The 26,159-nt window shown below is 51.8% G+C and overlaps 1 protein-coding gene across 3 annotated transcripts in view; it reads right to left on the bottom strand.

The window, feature by feature from the left end:
- Positions 1-256: 256 nt before the first annotated feature.
- The window catches only part of ALPL (alkaline phosphatase, biomineralization associated), a 54,647-nt gene continuing 28,744 nt past the window's right edge, over positions 257-26,159 (bottom strand). For 2 of the 3 annotated variants that reach the window (XM_033115441.1, XM_033115442.1), the window contains 11 exons: positions 18,837-19,001; positions 14,841-14,960; positions 14,388-14,503; positions 13,008-13,182; positions 12,056-12,231; positions 8,788-8,931; positions 7,063-7,132; positions 4,854-4,988; positions 2,533-2,724; positions 1,976-2,095; positions 257-1,259 (listed from right to left, as the gene is read on the bottom strand). In XM_033115441.1, the coding sequence (XP_032971332.1) occupies positions 994-1,259; positions 1,976-2,095; positions 2,533-2,724; positions 4,854-4,988; positions 7,063-7,132; positions 8,788-8,931; positions 12,056-12,231; positions 13,008-13,182; positions 14,388-14,503; positions 14,841-14,960; positions 18,837-18,897 (1,575 nt within the window). In that variant the 5' untranslated portion in view covers positions 18,898-19,001 and the 3' untranslated portion in view covers positions 257-993. Of the gene's footprint in view, positions 1,260-1,975; positions 2,096-2,532; positions 2,725-4,853; positions 4,989-7,062; positions 7,133-8,787; positions 8,932-12,055; positions 12,232-13,007; positions 13,183-14,387; positions 14,504-14,840; positions 14,961-18,836; positions 19,002-24,845; positions 25,019-26,159 lie in introns of those variants that run through there. The other variant, XM_033115443.1, reaches the window with a different exon arrangement.

Here is a 26,159-nt window from a genome sequence, read left to right as displayed (position 1 = left end):
TTTAATTCTCTCAGCACCCTAGAAGTGGGCTGCCTACCATTTGACAGATGAGAAAATGGAGACGCAGAGACACAAAGCAATTCGTCCAAAGTCACCTAGGTAAAGAGTGTTCAAGCCCCCAGGCTAGGAGGAGACCCCTTCCTTACCCCAACCCCACCTCTACTCCTGAGTCCTGAGTCCAATTCTTCCCAGAGAAATGAGCTTATTTCAGTCTTTTCCCCAGTGACCACAAAGACTCAGCTCTGTCCTCAGAAATATTTGGAAAGTTTTATTTAAATGTTTTGTGTTTCCTTTTAACCAACACCAAAAAGAGAATTTTTTTTTTCTTTTTTTGCCGTTCCAAACAGGAGAGTCGTTTCAGAGAGGAGCTGGCATGTGTGTTCGGAGCTGGGAAGCATCTGCCCTGCCAGGCTGCTCTTCCCAGCCCAGGCGACCCTGGGGTTGGACAGGCAGTCCCAGGAGCTGACTTCCTGGGAGCCCTGAGCGGCCTGGGAATGAGTGAGTGAGCAAACCCCTGTCTTGAGGAGGACTTGGTCTCCCCTGCAGGTTGGGACATGAGCACGGTGGGAGCTGGTGGGTTCCAGATGGAAGGAGAGGGGAGTGGGAAGGTCAGACCTGGAATGTTCCATAGAAGCCCCAGAGCCTCCAGGTGTGGAGAAATATGTTTGCTAGAAAAATAAGATGCTTTGAGAATTTCTGCAGTCTGTGCTCTCTGCCTGCCCAAGAGAAATCTACCCTATTGGCCAAAGGGGCGTAGGGGTGGGGGCAGAGGCAGTAAGCCAGGAACTGGTCCGGCCCAAGTAGAGAATTCCAGAGGGAAGCGAGGTGGGCAGCAGACTTTGGTGTCCTGGGTCCCCTTTCTGGCAGCTGCAGAGGCTGTGGAGGCCCCCGCCTCCTTGCCCCTTGAGGTGTGGGCTGCCAGGCGATGTGCAGCGTTGGGAGAGGGAGGCTGGCCATCTGTCATGGGTTGGTGGGTGCTCGGGCCCTGGGCCCTCAGAACAGGATGCCCAGGGGAAGCAGGGCCAGCAGGAGCAGCAGGGGGCCCGGGGAGGGGCTGCCCGATGAGCTGGCTGAGGCACAGTGGTCGCGGTTGGCACCGATGCAGGCCGCATAAGCCATCACGTGAGGGATGTAGTTCTGCTCGTGGACGCCATGCAGCAGGTGTGCCATGGGGCCCTTGGCAAACACAGCCACATCCTCCCCGCCGTGGGTCTCGTGGCGCAGGGGCACGGCAGACTGTGCCTGGTAGTTGTTATGAGCTGTGGGCCAGAAGAAACATTTGTTGAGAGCCTACCAGGGGCCTGGCGCTCTACAGAAGCTTTGCCATGCCCCTTCCAGGCTGGCTCAAATGCCCCATTTTATAGAAGAGGAAACTGAGGCTCAATGCAGGGAAGTCATTTTGCATAAAGCCACAGGATTCGGGCCTGAATCTGTTCTGACACGGAAGCCTGCACTCTCAACCCCCAGAAGAGAAAATCAGCCTCATCCAGGCTATTTGGATTAGAAAGAGTCAACCGTGGAGAACCTCTTCCCATTGGCTGCACCAATAGACCCCCTAGGGGCCTCCGTGGACATCGAGAACCAATGAACATTGAACAATATGGAATTGGATGAACACATTGGGAGGGCTTATACATTGGAATATTATACAGCCAGTAAAAACGACAGTGTAATATAGCAAGTACCTACATGTGCCAGGCTCCATGCTAAGCTCATCAGACCTATTTAGTCTTTCAGACAACCTTGGGAGGTAGAACCCTTTTGTGGAGGAAACTGAAGCTGAGAAAGGTGAAGTTATGTGCCCCAAGTCCCAGAGCTACGAAACTGTAGGAGGAGATTCAAATTGGGATTGTTCTGACTCAGTCCTGGCTATTCTGAGATCCCTGGACCTTGACCACAAGCCTACATTGTGTTCTCAGGCCCATCCCCGAGGGGTGCCCTGTCCCCTCCCAGCCCTGGGGCTTAGCGGTCTTACCGTAGTCCACCATGGAGACATTCTCTCGCTCACCGCCCACCACCTTGTAGCCAGGTCCGTTGCCATACAGGATGGAAGTGAAGGGCTTCTTGTCTGTGTCGCTTACCATGGGGGCGAGACCTGCACAGGAAGGCATTGATCCAGGGGTCCCATTGGAGCATCAGAGTATACAGTCCCTTTGAAGGGCCCCAAGCCACCTCTATGAACCCACCTTCCAAAGCCAATTTACTTCCAACCAACCAACCATCCTCCTCAGTTTTCCCTGTGCCCACATCCCTTCCATTTGTCAGTCCGTCCATCCATCCATCCATCCATTCATCCTCTCTCATTCTTCTATCCATCCATTGTCCAGGGAGCCAGCCATCCACTCCTGCACTCACCTCATTTTGTCCCTTCATCCTGCATTCCCCCACCAGTCAGTACATTTTCCTCCCCACTTCTCACAGAGTCCCATCTGTGCTAGGCACTGACCTTGCTGGCTCTCCCACCCCATTCCTGCTCCCAGATGGGCAGACCCTTGGGGTGCCCCGTGCCCACCCCAATGGAGGCCCACCTACCAAAGATGGAGTTGCCACGGGGCGTGTACCCGCCAAAAGTGAAGACATGGGAGTGGTCAGCAGTGACCACGGTCATCGTGTCTTCCAGGGAGGTCATGCTGCCTGCGTGCCCGATGGCCTGGTCCATCTCCACTGCCTCATGCAGCGCCTGCTTGGCCTTGCCCTCATGGTGTCCGTGGTCAATCCTGCCTCCTTGGGACACCAAGGCAAAGGCCTCAGGTGAGGGGGAAGGGAAGGAGTTTGGCACCCCCGAGCCCGCCGCACTACTGCTGGGTTCACCTTTCTTTGATGAGGGGCTACCACGTGCCAGGTACCACACCAGGCTTTTATACAACCGTTCAGCCTTTACAGCAGCTCAGAGAGGGCGAGTTGCTGGACCTAAGGCTCCATGGTGCATGGAGAGTTCAAAGCCAGGATTTAAAGCAGATCCGCCTGACTGAAAAGCTTGTGCTGCTTCCACCACCCCAAGCTGCTCATAGGAGTCCTTGGAGAGGCAGGGAGGCAACCAACATGCCTGAGTGCCCACTAGTGCTAGCCATGACAAGCTGATGTCTTGTTTTCCCTTCACAACAGTCCTGGGCAGAGACGGATACAATCAGCCCCACGTCCAGGTGGAGCAAGCAAAACCGAGACTGGGGAAGTAACGTGCCCAAGGTGGGACTTGCTGGGATTTGAATTCAGGTGTGACTCACTCTAAAGCCCTCTTTTTACATCTCCACTTTGAATAGTCCACTCTGGGTGTAAAGCACAGTCCGAAAGGGTGGTGAAAGTCCCCAGTGCCTGGGCAGGGCCCACGGCAGGCTTCCAGAAAGGCCTGTGGAAGCCTGCATCCCATGCCACCTCCTGCAGGTGAGCACAAGGGGCTTGGCTTGGAACCTGGCTTAAAGGTTACAGTTACAGGCTGTGTGACCTGAGGGAAAGCCTCCCGTCTCTGACAAAAAGATGCTGCCTCAGTGGACACTCCCAACTCTGAGGGTCCCAAGCCTGGGCGCCTGGCCGCCCCCCCTTCCCACGGGCCTGAGCCTCACCACTCTGGCCTGGCAAGCTGGCAGGGTGGGTCCTTCCTTTGTTGTGGCTCTGGGAGCAGCTGGCCTGGCGGGCCAGTCCTGGCCCTGCTCACAAAGAGAACGGCTCCCAGGGGAGTCGGTGCTCACCACCGCTGGTTCCTGGCTGGTTCCTCGGCGTCAGAGGCCTGTTCGGGGCCAGGCCGAGACCGAGACCGCCGTGCTTGAATGGGAACCCCGGGGTTTGGCAAGAAAGCAGTCAAGCCGGGCTGGCGGCCACTGGCCTCTGGAGGGCTGAGGGGCCTGAGCGTGTATGTACGTGTGGTGAGAGTATGTGTACAGATGTGTGTGTGTGTGTGTGTGTGTGTGTGTGTGTGTGTGTGTGTACATGTAGAACATGGAAGACAACGGCTGTTAGAACTTTGGGTGGTTCTGGGAGCTTTATCACGCCTCAAACTTCCTATTGTTATTAACTTAGCTGTTGTACAATCATCCTAATGATAATAATAGAAACACTGAGGATGTATTGTCTGCCAGGTCCTGTTCCGAGTACTTTATGTCTCTGAACACAATGGATGCTAATAACCCTTCTATGAGAGCGGGACTATTTGGGGCCTCATTTGACAGAAACGTACCGGTAGAGGGTGCACAGCCAGTGGACGGCAGCTTGAGGACAAGAGCCCAAGAATCAGATTCCAGGGCCTCACAACGGTCCTGGGAAACCCCATGAATGTCGGCATACAGCACTGCTGTTTCCCGAAGGGTCTGGCTCTCCCAATCTGGGGGACTCCAGGATATCCCAGGCCCTCCCGCGGACCTTCTCTCAGAGATAGGATTCATGAATCTGACCTTGGCCCCACACAGCCCTAGTAACAACAGGTGTCCGCCATCCAGCTGCAAGGGCTCCCGCAGCCCGATGGGCATGTGGAGGAGGGTCCTAGGACCCACCAGGCAGCTGTTTAGAGTGCAGATGTCTACAGGGGACTGCTGCCTTGTTTTTCGGGAGGAGTGAAGCTGAGGGGGCTTCATGCCCTCAGGGAGAAACTCCCAGAAGGAAGAAGCCTGCCTCCTCTTTCAGGAAGCCTTCCTGGGTCAGTAAGCCCGGTGTGCCATCTCCATGCTCAAAGGAGAACATCTTGTTGGGCTGGGATCTTAGCACCATCCACTTCTCCCCCAATCCGCCCCAAAGGAATTTCCCCTGGCATCCCCAAGCTGGACAGTTCTCTCGGAGAGCTGGGTCTCCCCATCTCCTGACCTCAGGGCTGTTACCCAGAAGCTCCCAGGGAAGTGCCCCCATAACCAGTCCTGGGGTCTTACCTTCCACCAGCAAGAAGAAGCCTTTGGGGTTTTTGCTCAGGATCTTGATGGCCACGTCCACCATTTCGGAGAGGGAAGGGTCAGTCATGTTGTTCCTGTTCAGCTCGTACTGCATGTCCCCCGGCTCAAAGAGACCTGGGGAAGACGAGGACGGGGAGCGCTCACGACCCTGTGAGAAGGACCCCAAGGAACCTGCAGTGTCTCAGGTGCCCCCCCCCACAACTTGGGGGCACAGTAGGGGGAAGGAAGCTCCTCTGGATGGCTCTTGGGGCGCCAAGTGTGCCAGGTGCTTTGGGAGTGCTGCCTCCTTTCATCCTTACAGCCACACCATGGAGAGGGGTCACAGAGGAGACTGAGGCTCAGGGGCCAGCACTTGCTCTTTGCTGCTAAGTGGGAGATCTGGGATACGAGTTCATCAGCCTCCCCTAAGCTTGAAGGGCCCGGGACATAGCACCATGGCCCACAGGCAGAGGAGTGTCTTGGACTCGAGAAGGTAGCTTGGGAGTGTGTTTACATGTCATTTCCAGGTCAGGAAATGACCTGTGCAGTGAAAGAGCAGAAGATTTAGGGTCACTGTCCCTTCTATTCACCAAGCTCAGTTTTCTCACTTAGGAAATAAGGAGAGGGATCCATTCCTTGCCCATGCCTTAAGATTCCACGTATACCACATGGGTATTTTTGGTCACGGCCATCCTTCCAGATCACTGGGCCTTCCCTGAGTGTGTGTGCAGCCAAACAAGAACTCCAATGAACAGAGTGCTCATGCTGTGCCGCGTGCCACTCTAAGTCCTGTGGAAACATGTAGGTGCCTCCCAGATGGCGCCCCATAAGCCATGCTTCTTGGAATTCACGCCATTGTGTGTGTCTCCTCCCACGCCGGCCTGTGTATCCAATAGGATACTGCAGGAATCCAGGCCAGGGCATAAGACACTGCAGTTTCTGCCTTGTACACTCATGGATTTCTGGGGGAAGCCAGCCACCATGTTGTGAGGACACTCAAGCAGCTCTATGGAGAGATCCATGTGGCAAGAACTGAGGCCTCCTGGCAGCAGCCTGCACACACTTATTAGCCATCTAAGTGAGCCATCTTGGAAACGCCAGCCCTCGTCAAGCCTTCACGTAACTACGACCTCATGAGAGACCGAGCTAAGCTGCTCCCAAATTGCTGACCCAAAGAAAGTGTGGGAAGTAAGAAAGGTTTACTCTTCTTTTAAATTTTTAAGTTTTGGATAATTTGTGACGCAGCAACAGCTAAGCCACACAATGTATTAGCTCATTTAATCCTCAGGACAATCCTTAGGTAGACCCTATCATCGTGTCCATTTTATAGAAGAGTCATTACTCCTACTTTATAAAAGAGGAAAGTGAGGCACAGAGAGGAGAAATCACTTGCCCAAGGTTGCACAGCTCACAGGTGTCACGAGCTGGATTTGAACCCAGCACTCTGGCTCTAAGATGCATGTGTGGAACTGTCATGCTCCCTGGGTGCACAGCTCTATACAGCCCGTGTGTGGTATAAGGTCTGTGCCATGTGACTCAGGTGAGCAAAGGGCTGTGTGTATGTCTGGGGGATCCTTCAGACGCCCAGCTCTGAGCCCATAGTCTCTAATGACACACCTAGCACTTGGGAGCTGAGCTTCTTGGGAAATGTTTGCAAGAGATTTTTGCCACCACTTGCTGGGCACAACAGCCAATGGGAAAGAGGACCCAGATGTCTGCATGGTGGTGCTCAGGTCTCATTCCACCCAGCCTAGAGTTGCCCTTGGGTCCCCTGCCCCCTGCCTGTTCCCCACTCCCTGGGGAGGAGGGGCAACCCCCAGTCAAGGCCAGCAGAGACAACCTGGCTGGCTTCTTCCCTGGCCACACAGCAGGGTGGGCTCTAGGTCCCCCTGCTCTGCGGCCTGAGCTCTGTGTCAGTCCAGTTCCAGCCAGGGATCAGACTCACCTGGGTATGCCGCAGGGTGCTTCCCTTCTCTGAGCTTCAGTTTCCCTGTGTGCTCAATGGGGCTATTCACCCTGCACAGCCAGCAAGTTTCAGGCTGAAACCCTATGAACCAGAACCCCTTCTTCCCCCCTCCCAGGTCCTGAGGGCAAAGGTCCCTAAGGAGGGGGACAGGCTGGGGGCTAGCCCCCAGGTGCTGGATCACACAGCCCTGGCCCCAGGGCACCCAGCCAGGCATCCTCCACTCCAAGGTCCGGACCCCCTTACCTAAGAGGTAGTCCACGGTGTTGGGGTCGAGGGCCAGGAGTTCGGTGCGGTTCCAGACGTAGTGAGAGTGCTAGGGGCAAAAAAGGGGCAGGCGCAGGTCACAAGCGGCCTTGAGTGCTCGCTGCGAGGTATGGGCTGTGTGTTCTGGGGGCCGTGGAGAGCCAGGGAGGAAGAGAAGCCCTAGCTCTGTCCTGGAGACCCCATATATTGGGGCAATAAAGGAAGGGCTGCCCTCCCAGGGCATAGAGGCTGGTTGGCATGCTTGGAGATGGCACCATTCAGGGCCTGGACTGGGAGCCCTGGCACAGCCAGGAATCAGCTGCATGTCCTCAGGGGTCCCTTGCCTTCTCTGGGCAATGGCACTAGGATCAGTGGTTTTCAAACCTTAGGGGCTGTTGTAGGAAGGAGGGTTGGGAAGGCTAAGAAAATGGGGCTCTATTCCCCCACTCCCACCCCCTCCTTTGCTTCCCTGAGGTGCGTTATCTCATTTAATCCTCACATCAACCCTACAAAGTAGGTATTATTATTCGCATTTGATAGATGAGGACACCTACACACACAGATGATATAGCTCTTCAGTGGTAAAGGTAAGACACTCTCGAACCTACTCTTAAGGCATGATTTTCAAGGAATGGATAGCCTATCCGGGACCTCACAGGGATACCTTGTCCAGTTCACTGCTACGGGCCCTCTCCCTCCCTCTTGGCATCTAGACTGAGCTCCAGAGTAAGCACCCTGATGGGCACAAAAGATTAAGTTCTGGTCCCATGTCCCAGGTAGAGAAACTGAGACTGGGAGGGGTGCTGTCTCTCTGGCTTGGGTGGGGAGGGGCTCTGGCCCAGCCTGAGCTGACTCAGAAGGAATAGAAAAGGTTCCAAGCATTTCAGTCTCCCCCCACCAACCCCGTGGGGGCCATTCCCCGGCCCCTGCCCCCACCTCACTCTTGGCCCAGCCCCATCCCACAAGCCCTCCCCCAGGGCCAGTCCTGGAACCCTCAGAAACCCAACCCCAGAGTGACATCAAAGTGGCTGCCAGGCTGCTCCCCACTGTCTTCAGCCCCAACCACAGTCATTTCCAGACCCCAGCTGCCCCAGGCCCAGCGGCCAGCAGCACAGATTTAAAAGGCCCGAGATGCCCCGGGAGCCAGAGTTTGGGTTCTTCCCACGCTCCAGCCTCCCCTCCCCAGCACGTGTCCCCACCGTGGCCAAAACCAACTCATTGTGGCGGGGTTCTACCTCATGCTTTGCCACCTCTGCCTGCAAGATCCCCCCAATACTGTCTCCTCTACTGTCCCCCCGCCCCCCGTCAGGCCTTCTTAGCCCTTCCCTGTGGTCTGTCCTCTCTGGGTTCCCACAGGTCCTGGGCATCCCGCCATCCAAACACACAGTGTTGCATGTTTCTTTGACCACTCAATTCATCCTTTGGACCTCATGACCATCCAGGGACCCTGCACACAGTAGGGGCTCAGGTGGACTGAATGTCATGCAGGCTGTTCCTTGGCCCACGCTCCTCCTTACTGCCTAGCTCTTTCCGTTGCCCTCCCCTAAAAGAAGGAATTGACTGATCACCTACTATGTGCTATTCATGTATCTGCTAGACCATTTGAGCCCTTTAAGGTAAGAATTATGACCCCATTTTAGAGGAGAAAACAGATTCAGAGAGGGCTCACCAGCGCCACCCCCCCCACAGGCCACCCTGCAGCCATCTGGCCCCTGAACGGGCTACCTTGTGTCTCGGTTTGAAGCTCTTCCAGATGTCGATGAGGTTTAGGCCATCCAGCCTTGTGCCCCTGGCCTTCTCGTCTATGTCATACTCCACGTCGGTTCTATTCTTGGGGAACATGTACTTCCGGCCGCCCCCCATGATCACCTTTTAAAGGGGACAAGAGCCATCAGTAAGTACCCTGTGGTTCCAAGACATCCTGAGGCCCCATGGTACCCACCTGGGGAAGGTGTGGATGCTTCTCTACCCTGACGAGTCCTGAGTTTGGTCCACCCTGCCCTCCCAGAACTTCCATTTTTCCAGCTTAGAGAGATGACATCATGAGTCTCCTGGGAGTGTGGTTGGGCTTCTGGGTGAAATACTGGAGCTACTGATAACCTCCCTTACCTGGCTTTCTAGAAGCCTGACACATAACTCCCCCTTGTGGAAAAACAATACCTTCTATAGAGCGCTGTGCGCCAGGCACCAAGCATTTCAGACACCTTATCTTAACTTCACACCAAGGCCACAGGGAACCTATGTCCCTGGCTTCCAAACAAAGAAATGGATGCAGAAATGTGATTTCTTTCCCCCAAGGTCCCACAACCAGTAAGGGGCAGAGCCAGGATTCGAACTCTGGCCCTGCTGTGTCTGCAAAGCCAAGGATGAAGCCTCTAAGAGCCTCCTCTGCCCACAACGAGAGGCAGAGAGACTGCAGGCCAGAGGCCTCCGCCAGGGAGGTCTTGGGGCATCCCAGCTGGGAGCCTGGGCAGACAGCAGGCCAGGGCTCACGTCTGTGTATCACCGCCAGGCTAATTTTACCCACCACGCTGCCTGCGCGGGCGGAGGGACGCGGGACTGTTTGTTTTCCTTGGGAGTCCATGTTTGAAGTCCTGACTATTTTTAAAACGCGGCCAAGAGCATAACAGCTGCCGCCCACAGTTACCACCACACCGGTGTCCTCCTGTCACCACAGGCGTCAGCCCAGGCCACCGCCCCTGGCTGACACCTTGGGAGAGCAGAGCCCAGCTGTGGTGGGACCCGGGTCCACTGTCCCCAGGCCTGGCATTTCAAGACCCCCTTCTCTACCTTCCACTCCATTTTCCTCCTGGGAAGCCAGGTTCTGTGGAGAGTCCAGGCTGGTAGTCGAGGTGGGGAAGGTGCCCCAGGACCAGCCTGGATTGTGGGGAACTGGAGAGGACATGGCTTTGAATCCTGACTCTAAGCCTTCTTGACCAAGGGCCTGTCACTTATCCTCTCTGAGCCTCAGTTTCCTTACCTATAAAATGGAAAGAACACCCAGCCACTGGACTGGCACAAGAAGAAATGTAGTTGTGCAGTGCGGTGCTGGCACCCTCCATGGAGGGTCCTCTCACTGGCACGAGGAGCTGGAAATCAAAGTATTTCCATGGGGGCAAGTTCCTCACTGCCAGCTCCAGCCAGGAGCTCTGGGGGTGGGGCAGGCCGTGAGAGGGAGGAGGAGAAGGGGCCCCGGGTCACGGGCCCCTCGCCCCCCTACATTGTTCCCACAGAACCTGACCCCTTGGCATTTTCAGAGTGGAAATGAAGCCCCCAATCTTCTTGCCTGGAGCCTCCTCATTTCCAGCCCCGGCAGAGACTTCACACGGGCTCATTAAACTCCCAAATAACAGACTTGCTGTTTGGCTTTGGGGTTTGGGTTTGTGTCTTTCTTTCTTTCTTTCTTTTATTTATTTATTTTTTTTGTTTTTTTAGCAAAAGATATTTATTTTCAGGGCGGACACCAGGATTTTTGTTTCATGTACAGTCTGGGGGCTGGGGGCTTTAGGACGGTGGTGGTGCAGGACAGATGGGAGAGAAAAGGATGAGGAGAGAGTCAAGGGAGCAGAGGCAGTGCTCACCAGGGCCCCACCTCCTCGTTTTCACCCTCACTCATCCCCCAGTGGTCCCAGTCCACCCCTCACTCCCACTAGAGAAATCTTCCCTTAAGCTCCTGTCCTTCTCTCAGGCTGTTCCTGCCAAATCTCTCTGAAGAGCAGTCCCATAATTATACCCTGTGCTTGTACAACAAATGTTCTCACATCCATGACCTCATCTCGGCCTCCAGTGGCCCTGCGAGGGGGCAGGCGGGGCACTCTGTTCTTGTACAGGTGGGGAAACTGAGGCTCAAGGAGGCAAAGCGACTTGCTGCAGGACACGAGTCAAGTGGAAGCAAAGTCAGGACGGTGGCTTTGCCTCCAATACACGCTGACTAGGAGTGGTCAACAGGGCTGTTTGTCCTGAAAGGGGTGTCCAGTCCATTGCTTGGAAAAGGGAAGTCAGGATTGGTAGAGGGGCCGGGTGGCACTTAGAAATTGGGCGGAATGCACGGGGGCAGAGGGTGGGTCTGGGAGCCAGGGAGTTTGTCTGGTGGGGTTAGAAAGAGAGGCAAGGAGCAGGCAAGACCTGGGGGCTTCCTCTGAGCCTCAATGAACCCCCATTCTAGGCTCAGGGGGCTCAAGTCTCCTTGCTCCCTTACCAGACCCTGCAGTAGGTAACAAAAGCCTGGAAAAGAACAAGCCAGAGGTTCTCTTTTAAGAAAGGAGAGTGGGGATCCATCTGAACATCTGGTGGACGGTCCCTGGGCTGTGTGTACTCAACTGTATACATGAACCTGCTCAGTGTTCAAAGCTCGTGTTTTGGGGCGAGGACACGTGGCTCATGCCTCCATACTACTCACTAGGTGAGCACTTGCTCGGTGTCAGGCCCTAGGCTAAACTCTACAGGGATTATTTTATTCAGATCTTACAGATCTTTACAACACTTCATAAAGGGCCTGCTAGGTAACGCAGCTAGCACACCGTAGGGCAAAGATTTGGACCCAGGAAGTTTCAAGTTGAGAGTGTGTGTGAATCACCGTCCACACCGCCTTTCCTCTGGGTTTGCTGGTTGAGTACATGAGACAGGTACCTGTCCGTGCATGTGGGCATGTACAGGGCAGGTACTCCCCTCAGGTGGCCACTCTGCCACCCCCTCCTCCCTGTGTTGTGAGGGTGTAGCACTAGGTTCCAATTACGGAATGATCCCCCGGCGCCTGGCTCTTGAGGTGTGGAGGAGGCTTAAGGGTTTATCCCTCAGCGACACCACAGAGAAATCCTACAGAGCCTCCCTGGCCCAACCGCAAATCCCCTAATGGGCTGGGCGCCCTCCCAGGTGTGTGGGTAGCCAGGCCAAGCTGCGTCTCCCATGCCTCCTGCACCTCAGGCCTCGGGCCCACCAGAGGCCCTGCATCCTCAGCCTGCCAGTCCCTGTTCTGGCCACATCCCCCACTTGCCTCGATGTCCCTGATGTTGTGCATGAGCTGGTAGGCAATGTCCTTGCAGCCCTGGTTCAGGGCCTCCGGGGGCATCTCATTGTCCGAGTACCAGTCCCGGTCAGCAGAGTGGGCGTAGGCGGCACTGGGGGTGGCGTGGTTCACTCGCGTGGTGGTCACGATACCCACAGATTTCCCTGAGGTGTGGGAAACGAGGGGTTGGCTTTGTCTGAAGGTGGGGTGTTCAAGCTGCCTTCTCCCTCCTCCTAGCTAAAGCCTGGCTTCCCGTCAGTTCCACTGGCTGCCTGGGCCTCAGTCTCCACCTCAGTCCTAAAGTGGTGACGGTGGCTTCCGAACACCCGGGCAGCTCAGACACTTTCCTCTGTGACCCGCCCCCTCCAGCGGGCCCTTGAGCTGTGGGCTGGGGTCCTCTCCTCCATGTATGACCCCAAGAACACCACTCCTACAGGAAGCACTCCCCCCCTCCCCGCCCCACCAGGTGCCCTGCAGGGGTCCCTCCTAAGGGCTCTCAGGTGGTGTGGTTCTGTCATCTGTGTCAGCCGGTCTCATACCCTGACTCTGAAGTTTCTGGGGGCATGGGCCAGGCCCTCCCAAGTTCAGGAGAAAGGGAGGAGAAGACATTTACTGAATCCCCATGAGACTGGTGCCGGGCTAGGCCCCTTGCCTTGCTCACACCAAACCTATGAGGGGGCTATGTTCTCATGCCCATTTTATAGACAAATGAATAGGCTTAAGGAACTGCACCAGGATGCAAACCCACATCGGAGCGGGTTCCCAAACCACTAGCTTGCCCTGTCTTACACGGGATCCCATGAATATTTCAGACTCCCAGAACACTGGAGCTGGAAGAGCCCCAGAGAGCATCTTTTTCTACCCATTATACAGTTGGAAAGACTGAGGCCCAGACAGGTCACAGCGCTAGGCCCCCTTCCACCCTGCTAACCCCACTCACCAGCGTCCTTGGCCCAGCGGAGGATGGAGGTGACCTCGTTCCCCTGAGTGGTGTTGCAGTAGGAGCGCTGGGTGGCTGCGCTCACTCCCACGGTGCCTTCGTTGGCCTTCACCCCACACAAGTAGGCAGTGGCCGTGCCTGCACTGTCAGGGACCTGAGCATTGGTATTGTATGTCTGCAGGTGGGGAAGGAGGGTCAGGCGATGGCCAGGCCTTGGCCTACCCTGCTGCCCAGCCCACCCCCACTCACACCATGGGGCCTGGGGTATGAGGGAGAGAGAGAGAGGCCTCCCACAGCCTTGTCCGAGCCCTGCTACCCACATGCCCCACATTCCCCCAAGCCGCAGGATCACCTAGCCGCCGGATCACCTAGCCGCCTGCTTTCTGCTCTCATTCCCCTTGCCCTGGCAGCCAGGGCAGCAAGAAGGGCCAGAAAGGCAACTCTCCAACACATGGAAACATTGGCAGAAAAGTGGGGGCTGGGTCAGCTCAGGCCTTTCTCTGGGTCTGAGGGCTGCAGGAGCCAGCTAAGGGGAGGGGGAGGCAGGTGAGTCCTGGAGAAGGGAGAGAGGGGATTCTTGAAGGAGTGGGACAAGTGGGCTAGGGGAAGCGGGAAAGTAATGGGGAGGCAGGATCTAGAATGGGGAAATGGGGACGAGGCCCTCCCCACCGCCACCACACCCTTTGGACCTCTTGTAGAGACCCTGAAACTGTCTCCCTTCCCCCCAGCCTGAGGCACAGAAAACACTGGAGTCTCTTCTGTTCCCCCAGAGTGTCTAGAGGATCTTTATTACAGAATACCACCACCAACACCACCGGTAACAATAGTTACCACTTTACATTAGTAATCTAATTAACTTTCCCGAACCACCTCGGGAGAGAGTGAATACAACAGAACCTCTAGGGGAAGCATATATACTGATGATTCCGTGATTTATATCAAGTACGAAAGGAGGAACAGATATCTGATCTATGGTATTACAAGTCAGGGTGGATAGGCAGGGGGCTGGGGAGCAGAAGGGCGCTTGGGACGACCTCTGGCTTCTGTCATGTTCAATTTCTCCACCTGGATGCTGATTATACCAACATGGGCAGTGTGTGAAAATTCAAGCTATGCCCTTGTGCACTTTTCTCTGTGTATGTTATTCTTCAAAAGATTTTTTAAAAAATCAATGAGCTAAAACTCTCCGAGTCTTGAGAAGTAGCTGCAGTTGTCCTCATCTCACAGTGGGGCCACAGAGACCCTGGAGGGCTGACCACCTTACCTGGGCCTGTGGTAGTTTGAGAGGTCTAGTAGCCCCCACACACCTACCCTTTCCTGCATGCTGTCTACCTGAGAAGTGGGCGTCTTGGGCTCGGTGGGATAAGGGCTGGAGCTCACCTTGGAAAGGGCCACATAGGGGAACTTGTCCATCTCTAGCCTCGTCTCCTCCCCGGGGCTGTGGTGCAGCTGACCCTTCAGGATGCGGGCGGCCGTCACGGTGGAGACGCCCATCCCTGTGGCGGGGAGAGGGAGGCCTCAGTCTCTTGGGCTCCCTGCCGCTCCAATCAGCCTTCTCGGGCACCCATACCTGTCTAGTTTGGTGCCAAGGCAGGCCGAGCAGTGGGCACTATAAGATGTCTCTGTAAATGTGATGGTGCAGCTTCTCTCTCTGCCCTCCCCATACCTTTGCCTGGCACAGCAGACCTCCTGGGTCCACAGCCTGCCCGCCCCCCATCCTCTTAAACATGCTCTCCAGGGTCCCGGGCTCTTCAACACAGCCCCCCTTCACCTCCGCCTCGCTCCATGGGCCCCTTTCCAGGTGCCCCGTCCTGCCCAGCCCTCAGGCCTCACCATCTCCCAGGAACATGATGACATTCTTAGCCACGTTGGTGTTGAGATTCTGAAGCCTCAGGGCATATTTCAGGGTCTGCTGAGCTTGGTCTCTCCAGTACTTGGGGTCTTTCTCTTTCTCTGTACAGACAGTGAGGGAAAGTTGTTTGGCAAGTGGTAGGGATAGCTTCTCATCCCCAGACATACAGATACCCCCGCTTCTCATGCCCAAGGGCAGGGCACCAGGACTTGGGGAGAAAACAGTAGTTGCCTATCTGATAGCCGTCGTGTGGTTTCTAAACATACACCAATCTGATCTTCCAAACAAGCCTGTGGACCGTGGGTCTTCTCTCCATATTTCAGAATGAAGAAACCAAGGCTCAGAGACACCGAGCAACTCGCCCAAGGACAACAGGAATGGCAGACACTGGAACGGCTGGGCTTCACGCCAAAGCCCAGGCTCTTTCCTTCCACTCAGTAGAGAGACATTCTGCTAAGGCAGCAAATGAATTGTGCTAGCCATTAGGAGGGTAATGTTTAAGCCGTTCAAGGGAACAAACTATTTCCAACTGCAGGGGTCCCCAGACGTAATAAACCATCAATTATAAACTCTGCTGAGCTTACTCATTAAAGCAGGTTCAGCAGGAACCTGACTTCGTGACAATGTAAACAGCAGTGATGGAAAGCAAGACTTGTCTTTTGTTTAAAGACTTGCCTTTTGTTTAACGTACCAAATTTAAAGTAGCCACAGAGAATCCCGTTAGGATAAATTAGCACGTTCTGTATTTCTAATCTTGAGATAAAATGGGAACCAGCAATGCTCTCTTCTCTCTTTTTCTCTCTCCCTCTCCTTTTCCTTTCCCTCTTTCTCGCCCTACGTATCCAGTAGTCAGTCCTCCAAAGGAAAGAACACAGCTGTAGTGCCTGACAGACCTCAGTTAAAGCCCCTACTGTGCCGAGTGTGGACAAGTCACCTCCCTGAGCCTCAGTTGCCTCCCCTTCAAATACGGTTGTTTGTACCTTCCTCTCAGGGTCTTATGAGGACTGGATTAGATAAGGCAAGTGACACACCTAGCCCACAGCAGAGGATCGAAATCTCCCCCTTTCTCCCCCTAGTAATTCCATCGCTAGGCCTGGACCCCCTTGTTCTTCTAAGCAAAGGCCCAGGATCCATGTCCAGGGGATCAGGGTCCTTCCCACTGTCTGCTGTACATGGGCCCCTCAAATCCTCTGTACTTAGTCCCCTCAAATCAGAGTACAGAACCTGGAGATGGAAATTCCCTGGGGACTCTCTTTCTATGGCCTCCCATTGCATGGAAGGAAAGGCTGAGGCCAGGAGGGGTGGGAGGGTCTTACCCAAGGCCGCATTGCATGCCCATGAGCTAAGGACACGATCCGCATTCTTTGGCCCAACTCAGGCCCCGCTGCCTTTCAGGACAGCTGTGGGTGCAGAGCACAGCTCTCCTGTCTCACAAGCACGGTTTCCAGATAAGTGCCAGGTGCTTCACATGGAGCGGCAGCTCCTTCACTTCCCACAGTCCTGTGGGTGGCTACCATTATTTCCTCCACATTATAAAATGAAACTGCGGGCCCCGAGATCAGAGCCACAGAAGAAAAACAGGAAACCGGCACATCTGTGGGGCTGTGCCCCTGTCTCAGACGGGCAAAGAGAAGAAGGAAGCAGTTCTCAATCTCAAGCCTTGGACCCACCCACACTCCACACCCCTCTCCCAAAGGGGTGTGTTATCCCACCCTCAATTCTTTAACCCCCCCCTTCACCCTGGCAGCCCCCAGCAGCACCTTTCTCTTCTGAAGCTGTCTAATTTCAGACCCCACTGGCAGAGTCCCCAGCTGGAGTCTGGACAGCCTCGGCCCTTCCAGCCAGCTGTGTGTCTACAGGCAAGTTCCATGCCTGGGAAAATGGGAGAATATAGCTACCTACGGGCAGTTTTAGGATTAAATGAGATAAAGCCTGGGAAAGTGCCCGGGCCAGTGGTTTTGATCAGGGGTCCCACTGGCTCAGGGCTGGTTCCCATCTCCTTCCTTGACACACACCACAGTGCCGAGGCTTTGGCCATTTGGGTGCCATCCGGATGGTGGTGAACTTCCACCCATCCTGACCACCTACACCCTGCCCTCCCCCCAGCCCTGGGAAGACGCCCTTCCCCACACATCAGCCAGCCCTGTATCTGTTATTCCTTCTCCACAAAAGCTCTATTACCAGTTTGCCGAGTTCCCTGCTGTGTTTGCTCCCTGCAGAGCCCTGTCTTTTCCACCAGAGTCATCCCAGGGCCTGTCCCCCAGAATGGCTCAGAGGATATCAAACTGACTTTATGGTCAGAGAACTGATTTAAGCAATGATGAGTTTGCACAACTGAGTATCTGGAGGCCATTGTTGTCAGAGACCATTAAATGACACTCACAAATGCTCACGATATAATGCTATGTAAAGAGTACTTTGTCAGTATGTACTATAGGATTCCATTTATACGAAGTTCAAAAAGACAAAACTCATCTATGGTGGCAGGAGTAGGCCTAGTCACTTCCTTTGGCTTGGGGGTAGGGGGTGGGGTTGGTTGGGAGGGATACAGGAAGCTTTTGGTGTCCCATCACTGGAAATGTTCTTTCTTGATCTGCGTGGTGGGTACATGGATATAAAAATACGTAAAAACTCATCAAGCTATATGTATAAGATTTGTGTACTTTAGTGTAAGTTATACCTAATTTTTCTTAAAAAGAAAGAAAGAAAACACAATGTACTACCACCCATAGAATGGTTCAAATGAAACAGATACAAAAACACTGAGTTGCTGAATATTTGAGATTTTTCATTTTGTCCCTTTTTCATTCTTTCCAGGGACTCAGTGCTAGAGTGACCTTGGGTCTCCAAGGATACACACCAAAAGGCACCATGGCATCTCAAAAGAAGGAATGACCTGGGAATCCAGTAGCTCAGGTTCTATTCCCAGCACTGCTACTGACTTACTGTGTGACTTGAGAGGGCCAGTCCTTCTCTGTACCCCAATTTTCTAAGAGCCCCCACTCCCTGCCAGACACTATGACTGCCCTGTGTCACCCCCACGACAGCCTTAATTATTATCTCCACTGAACAGATGGAGACACGAAGACTCAGGGAAGGCAAGTGGGGGTGTCCAGCCACATAATGGGCTAAGCCAAGGAGGGCTCCCCTCTCCAACTATAGATACCAAAATACTAAAAACAAACAAGCAAAACACATAAAAAACAGTCCATAGCTTGAAAAAGGAAGAAAAGGTGGAAGGGATATGCCCAAGAGGCAGAGATTAAGAGGGAATTCAAAACCAGAGATAAACAGGAGCTAATGCTGAGGGACCCTTGGGTTGTCAGACTGGATACAGGTCTAGGTTGAAGCTGATTTAATGTACACGTTTGACCTTGGAGCTATGGAAGGGATGGGGAAAGAAAGGCAGTCATGAGAATGTGAGCTCAACTCCAAATTTGAGCCAGGTCTAAGTGGGGTCTGAATTTATAACATAAGAACCTCAAACTGAGAAAGTAACATAAAAATGTATCATCTAGATTTAGTTGAAAAATCGAATACAATTCTGCACTGTAGAAACACTTCCATATGAGTCCCCAATATAGAAAACAAAAAACAAAACAAATTCCTATCGAAGATGAGTTCGCAAGCAAAAATTACAAACCGCAAGGAAATGTACTACTGCATGAGTGAGGCAGACAAAACCAACAGAAGGCTTAGCGTACCAAGACTTGGAAGAGTTTCTAGAATAAGTTGTATTTCAGATTATTAGAGAGAAGAGAACCCCTAATTAAAGAACAGGGAAATATAAACGGGGAAAGAGTGACCTACAACACTAGCACATGCAGTAGTAGAGCTGGGATTTCCCACCTTGAACATTTTGTTTCCAGCTCTTAAAAACTTGAGATGGTTCTATGACGCTGAACACAGACACTACCCTCATTCTATCCCACCTGCACCAGGTCTCGCCACCCCTCCTCCTGTGCCCCCAATCCTACCTGGCACTAAGGAGGTGGTAAGGCAGGTGCCAATGGCCAGCACTAAGAGTGGTGAAATCATGGTCCACTCCAAGACCTGCTCTCTCGCTGGAGCCCAGAGGTGCAATCGACGTTTGTGGGCTGGCTGTGGTCAAGCGTTAGCTGATGTTAGCTGATGTTCCAATCCTAGAAATGAAAACAAGAAAAGGAAAAGGAAAAAGACATGGAGGGCACAGCTCCAGAGCTCATTTGTTCATTCCCTTATGTGTCTGTTCATTTGTTCATTCATTATTTGTTGAGCACCTACGAGTATTATAGACCAAGTCTGAGGTTAGCCACCGGGATGCAAACCGAGGTGGCCCTCCCTCTGGAAGCTTCATCACACAAACAGTTGTAGAAGTATAAACGAGCACCACGCTCCAAAGGTGTTCCTTCCCATTTTCCAAGTGAACTCCCACTTTCAACCCTCTGAAACCCAGAACCCACCAGATTTTGGTCTTCCCGCGAAGTGCTTCTCATCAGAATCTTTTTAATAAGAGAGCTTATTAAAACAGAGTCTACTCCCATCCCCACTCTTGCCCAGAGGCTCTGATTTCACTTCCAACAAGCACCCCAGCAATGCCCCCTAATACCTGGTGGACCCCACCGTGAAAAGCACTCATTTACAACATCCGTCTTCAGCCTTTTAATCCCGTGTCCCAAGCACATCAGAGACAAAAAAAGCGTCCCCCCTTTCTTAGGGGGATACCTACATTTGCTACATTCTCTTCTAGAGCTTGTGATTTATGGTGAGAAATGTAAAAACTATAAGCATGACAAATAGGAAAAGATTGGCTGGCACGGGTGGCCATTTCTGGACAACAACATTATAGATGACTCCGATTGTTTTTTCTGCATTTCCCAGATTTTCTTCTGTGTAGAGATGTTACCTTTATAATTTTTGGAAAATGCTATTAAAAAAAAATAGACTGGAAGGAAATACACCAAAATGTTAACTGTGGCTTTCTCTGGGCAGCAGGACGGTGAATGATGATTTCTTCTTTTTCATTTTTATTTTTTTGAATTTTCCAAATTGACTAAAATGAGCATGTTTTTAAAATGTGGTCATCCTGTTTGGTTCACAAGGGGTAATAATCCCATTGGCAACTGGGAAATGTACTGTCCCTGCTGTGTATAAATGCTACCGGAAGATGAGGAGTTTTAAATGGCAAGAGTTTCACTGTGAAATAATGTTATTATTTCCACCAAAACGGAGATAAAAAGGATTATTCCATTTGTTGTGAGTGTTAACCTAAAAATTAAAGGTGAGAGGCAACAAGCATTTATTTGGGATCCAAAAAGAACTGCAATTCTGGGAAGCACTGATTCAGGCAGAAACCCCAATAATGTAAAGGAGGTGAAGGCAAGGGGTGTTTATGAGAAAGGGAAGGGAAACAATTACATGAATAGAAGGAAGGAGTTCTTATGAGTGCAGATAAACTAAGGAAGGAATTTCTCTGTAGGTGCAGATAAACTAACATAGTGATGTGAAACCTAAAGAATATCATTAAGGTTCAGCCACGGTATCACAGTCATAACATTTGCTTTCCTGTTAGCTTTGCAAACAGTTGTTTGGATACAAGGCTGCTTTAGGTCCAGTCCAAAGGCTATGTTGCCCAGTTTTAACATTCCAAAGGTTTGAGAATGAAGACATGCAAAGCAGTTCCTCTGGGATGACAGCTCTGACTCCACTGTGAAGTGGTTCCGTTTATATTATTTTTCACATGAGAAACAGCAGTGATGGACAACATTCTACTGTTAGAGTCTCATGCTAGATAAGAAACCACTCTACCACTGGAAGTCGTGATCTTGATTCAATCTTAAAAACATATATGCTGCACTCCAGTGCCTAGAGGTGAGGGTTCGCCTGTACCACATCCCACAAAACACCTGGCGTTCAACGGACATGCCATCCAATTGCACAGCTCTGTGCTTTTCCACCGCCTTCTTCATCCACCTGGCTCCTTACAAACCCAGCTTGGCAGTGGGGGAGGGGAGAGTGGGACTCGAAAGGAAATACCCTACACCTAATGTCTGTAGCGCTTCACTCTGGTGGGATTTCAGATGATTTTTTTTTTTAATTCTACTGTACTTTCCAAACGTTTCTAGAGTAAATCCTAACATCCTAAAAATGTTACTAAATTGATACGTAATATCAATACATTAAAATATTATTCAAAATAGTTTAAAAACTGAAGTCACTTCTTTCAGGAAGCCTCCAGGATGATCCCTCGTGACCATCTACTACCTCTGGACTTCATACCATTTCAATCACTGCACAAACCTCCCTATTTTGAAAGTAATAATTCTTTCCTGATCTGTCTCACTCACCCCACTGACAGCCTCTGAGAGCAGGGACTTTGCCTTGTTTGTCTGTACTCCAGTGCTTGGCACAATAAATATTTACATCAGCTGAAACCTTGGGCTCTAAGGGGGGAGGTGGGAAAAGGGAAGAATCACCCCAAATCCTTCCTCTGCGTGTGCAGAAAAGTCCAGTGTTGGCAGGATCCGGTCACTGCTGGTGGAGTGTCGATTGGTACAACCACTTTGGAAAACTGGCAGCATCTACCAGGGTTGACACCATCCACATGCCGTCCAACCCATTTATCTCCAAGAGAAATGTGCACGTGTTCACCAACAGACATGTACCAGTACATGCATGTCAGCCACTCATGATGGCTTCATGATGGCTGTCTTCAGCAGGATGGACGAATACATTGTGTGGGTTCACAGGATGGAAATCCACACAACAATGAGAACGAATGATCGAGAGCTCCACACAACAACACGGATGAATCTTGCGAAGGTGAGGTGGAAGTGAAGGAAGCAGACCCAAGAATGCATGTAGTGTGATTCCAATGATACTTAGTATAAAAACTGGCCAAGGGTGGTAGAAGATAAGATAAAGTCTACACTGAGGAGTGTGGAGACTAAAGGGGCACAGGGGACTTGTGAGGATGGTAAAGTTCTGTTGATTGGTCTGGGTGCTGGTTAATTGGGTGGGTTCAGTCTGAAAACCCAACAAACTGTTGGACACTTTTTGGTACGTATGTTATACTTCAATAAAATACAAACACGACTTTCTGGGAGATTCTGACAATCTGCAAAGCACACAAAATGAAAAATGCCTGTGTACCACACATTCCAGTTTTAAAAGATTTTCAACATGATTTCTCACTAATAACCTATGACGTTGACAGACAGGCACTTATGATGTCCTTTGTAGATGAGAAAATCAAGACATTGAAAGGAGATGTGACTTGCCCAAAATTACAAGCAAGAAAGTAGCAAAACAGAACTCTGACGAAGGACTGCTGCTTCCAGAATTAGCAAGGGGGTTACCACTGGTGACCCCCCCCCCCGACGACGAGCCTTCTGATTCCCTAATTGCAAATTGAACATTCTGAAGTTGAACATGTGTATAGATTTGTGTCACCTCCACCACATCAGGATACAGATGGTTCTACCACTCCATAAGAGTCTCTTGTGCTGTGTCTTTGTAGTCACAGAAGCCTGCATCCAGAATCCTGGCAAGCCCAGCTCTGTTCCCTATTACTATAGTTTGATTGGTATTGTGTTTACATATTTGCAATGTTCAGTGTTCCAATCATGACCACAGTATATCTCTCCATGCATTTAGTTCGTCGTAGTCTTCAACATACAGATTCTGTGTTTTGTTAGATTTATATGGCTGTATTTCACTTTGGGGGGGCCACTATTATAATATCATTATTATAAATTGTTCATTGCTAGTATATAGAAATACAATTGATTTGTACGTTTTGACCTTGTATCCTGTGACCTCGCTAAACTCACTTATTAGTTCTAGTTTTGTGTTTATGTATGTGGATTCCTTGCCGTTTTCTATGTAGGCAATCATGTCATTGACAAATAGGGACAATTTAAATTCTTCCTAATTAATCAGTATGCCTTTTATTTCTTTTTCTTGCCTTATTGCACTGGTGAGGACTTATAGCCCCATGATGAATTGGAGAGGCAAAAGTGAACATCCTGGTCTTGTTCCTGATCTTAGAGTAAAATATTCAGTCATTCAGCATTTGGAGTGGTATTTTCAGGTGTGAGGTAGAGAAGATTTGGTGGGGAAAATAAGAAACGTGGTTTTGCACATGTTGAGTTTGAGGTGTCTTTTAGAAACGGAGAGGTCAAGTGGACAGTTGGATATACGCCATCTGGCATTTGGGAGAGGGGTCTTGGCTAGAGGTATATGCTTGAGAACCCTGGGCACATAAGTGGCATTTAAAGCCTTGATGAAACTTGACAAGATCTTCTAGAAAGAGAGAATGGGAACAAAGACAACTATATGATAAAAGCCCTCAGAAAACCAGGAATTGAAAAGAATTTCTTTAACTTAATGAAGACTTTGTACCAAAAACATACAGAAACCATCATACTTACTGGAGAAACTTTTGGCATATTTTTCTTAACACTGGCTTATAAGAATTTGGGGCAACCTCTTTGTACATAACTATGGGAATGAATTAATAAAGCGTGGTGGTGGCAGTATCTACGTGGCTGTGGTGTTAAAATCAGAAGTCAAAACAGTAGCAGGGATGGAGCTTAAACACACGATTGAGTGAAGCATGCAAAGAATAAAATGCAGTTCTCTGTATGTAAATGTAAGCCAGACCCACATACAGAACACAGCGTAATTTACAAGGACACAAACAAATTCAAGGACATATTAAACACATTAGCATGAAGCCCTTTGGGGAGTGGTGGGATTGGTCATGGGGAACAGAGAGCAGGGATGAAGGGGAAAATGAATAAATAGAACAAGAACTGAGCTCATGATATTACACCATGCACTGAGAAATATGACTCTTTGCACTTAGGGTCCAAAACAAATAAGTAATAAGGAAAAATAAAAGTGAAGGGTGCCCCAGGAGATCTAAAGGACTCATCCAGCCCTACGTGTTTATGCTAATTTGTTTATCTCTATTCTCTGTTAGACTGATGCTTTGTGAGAGTGAAGACCATCTTATCCATCTTTGAATCTCTAGCCCAGTGCACACGGAAGCAGCTCTGTAAATACTGACTTAATGAAAGATCCCACGGTAATGGCTGGAATGTTCTGAATTCTGGCCCCAGGGATGTGGCATTGAGATGGGCTTGTTCTGGAGACTGACAGGTACTTTCTCCCATTGCCTCTACTTGGAAAAGGAGAGGGGGTGGGGATCCAAGAAACCCTTCAGAAGCCATAGTCTCCCTCCTCAGCCCCCACCCCCCATTCAAAGGCTGTTCGCTGGCAGCCCTGGGTGATGGGCTCTGTGGGGCCCACTCTGGGGCTGCGGGGGCCCCAGCTGCCCACTACCCTCTGCCAACGCTCTACCAGCTCAGAATGGAGCATCCGGGTGCGTGCCAATCCCATCACCCCCACCTCCCAGCCAGACCGTCTCTGCCAGTCTCCCGGTTACGTGCCCTGGTTACTCATGACAAGTGTGCAGAAGCCCTGGCTGGCTCTAGCCCCGGGAGAAGGAGCAGCTATTGGCAGGTCAGGGGAGGGAGCTGAGGGGCTGGGCCTTGGCCCTGAGAACTGAGTCAGCATTCAGGGGCAGAGGGCACGGGAGCCCAGGGAGTTTGGCAAAAAGCCAGCCCTGGGCTGGGTCTCAAAAGGGTTCAGGACAAACGACAGAATAACAGAACGAATAAAATCACTACCATTTCTTGGGTACTCTTGTACCAGCCCTGCGCTGTTTACACGCGTGAGCTCTCTTAATCCTCACAAATGTTGTTAGCCCTGTTTTACAGTTTAGAAACTGAGCAAAGCCTCTCAGCTTGCCCCCAGCCAAGGGCAATTCAATCCCAGGCGGACTCAGCCGCTCTGGGCCTCAGTTTCCCCACCACAGAGAGGGAGAGAGGAGAGGCTAGTCCCCACCCTTTCACTATCCCACAAGAGCAAACAGAAGCCAAAGGAGTTCAGTGCAGGAGAGCTGGCAGAGGAGGGAGTCAGGCCAGGGCGAGCTCTCCTACCTGAGCGGCCTGGCCAGGCGGCAGGTGAAGAAACACAGCAGGCTCAAGACCAGTAACAGGAAGAGGAGGCTGAGGGCTGCCGTGAGGGCCACGTCCAGGGTGGGAGACAGGAGGGCCATCTTGGGGCAAACCGGGCTGTTAGGAACGGCCTCCAGACCCTGCGCACGCCCAGCCACACTAGCCTTGCACGCTTGCTCCAAAGCCCTGGGTCAGTGGCCAGTGACCTGGCTCTGTTCCCAGGTTAATCTTTGGGGATTAGCCCAATAAGCTCCCCTCCCCCAGCCCAGTCCTTCCCCACCTGATGTTTGTTCACTCACCTTTGTTTATTCATTCTTCATTCCCAAACATTTACTGAGCGCCTGTTGTGTACCTGGTTCTGTTCCAGGTACTAAGGATTCAGAGGAAACAGGACAGATACAGTCTCTGTCCTCTTGGAAGTTCCTGACCGGCCAGGGTAGAAAAAGCACCTACTGTGTACCAGCGTTGTGCTGGCACCTTGTGGGATAAAAGAACAGCAGGAAAGGAACCTCTGGCCTGGGCCACAGTCAGTTTTTCCCCAGCAGCAGCAGCGGCTGCTCCACCCCATTTACAAGCCGAGGAGTCTGAGTCTGCACTGAACCAGCCAGACGGGTGAACACATGTCCTCGAATACAAGGAACTGTCTTTCCTGAGTATCAGCTGTATGCCAGGCCCCACATAAACTAGGTACCAGGATCCCCATTCACAGATGTAGGAAACAGAAGCTCAGAGGTGCAATGGTGACGTTGGAGTTTGAACCTAGCTCCGCCGGCCTCCACAGCTGTAACCCCAGCTCCACCCTGCATCACCTGTGAACTGGGATGGCAGCAGCCCTGCAGAGGAGCAAGGAGGCTTCAGTCAAGTCTCCGCCTGGCGTTGGCCCAAAGCCAGTGGTCACCTGAGAGTCAGAAACAGGCTGGAGGTAGCTGAGCTGCCGCCTACCTGGAGGGGCCCTTTCTGCTTCGGAAGTGCCCCCCCCTCCTTTTCCATTCTCTCTTGGGTTCCGACAACACCTCATAAAGTCAGGATGGTGATTATGATTCCCATCTTACAGAAAACTCAGAAACTGAGGCTCAAAGAGGTGAAGCCGCTTAGCACACACAAATCCTGGAAGCAACCGCAGCTGTGTGCCTGGGAGGCCAGACCTTTCCCGATCACACTTCCTGCCTCCTGGGACACCTCAGATCCCATGGTACAAAGTACCAAGATTGGAGGAGCTGCTTTTACCCTCTGGGTGCCAAGGGACGTCCCCAGAAAGGCCACATAGGTCACCATGACAACAGGAAAACCAGCCAC

Source organism: Rhinolophus ferrumequinum, chromosome 9, assembly GCF_004115265.2.
Source record: "Rhinolophus ferrumequinum isolate MPI-CBG mRhiFer1 chromosome 9, mRhiFer1_v1.p, whole genome shotgun sequence".
In the NCBI taxonomy this organism is placed as follows: Eukaryota; Metazoa; Chordata; class Mammalia; order Chiroptera; family Rhinolophidae; genus Rhinolophus; species Rhinolophus ferrumequinum.
This window is presented reverse-complemented; position numbering and strand designations above follow the sequence as displayed.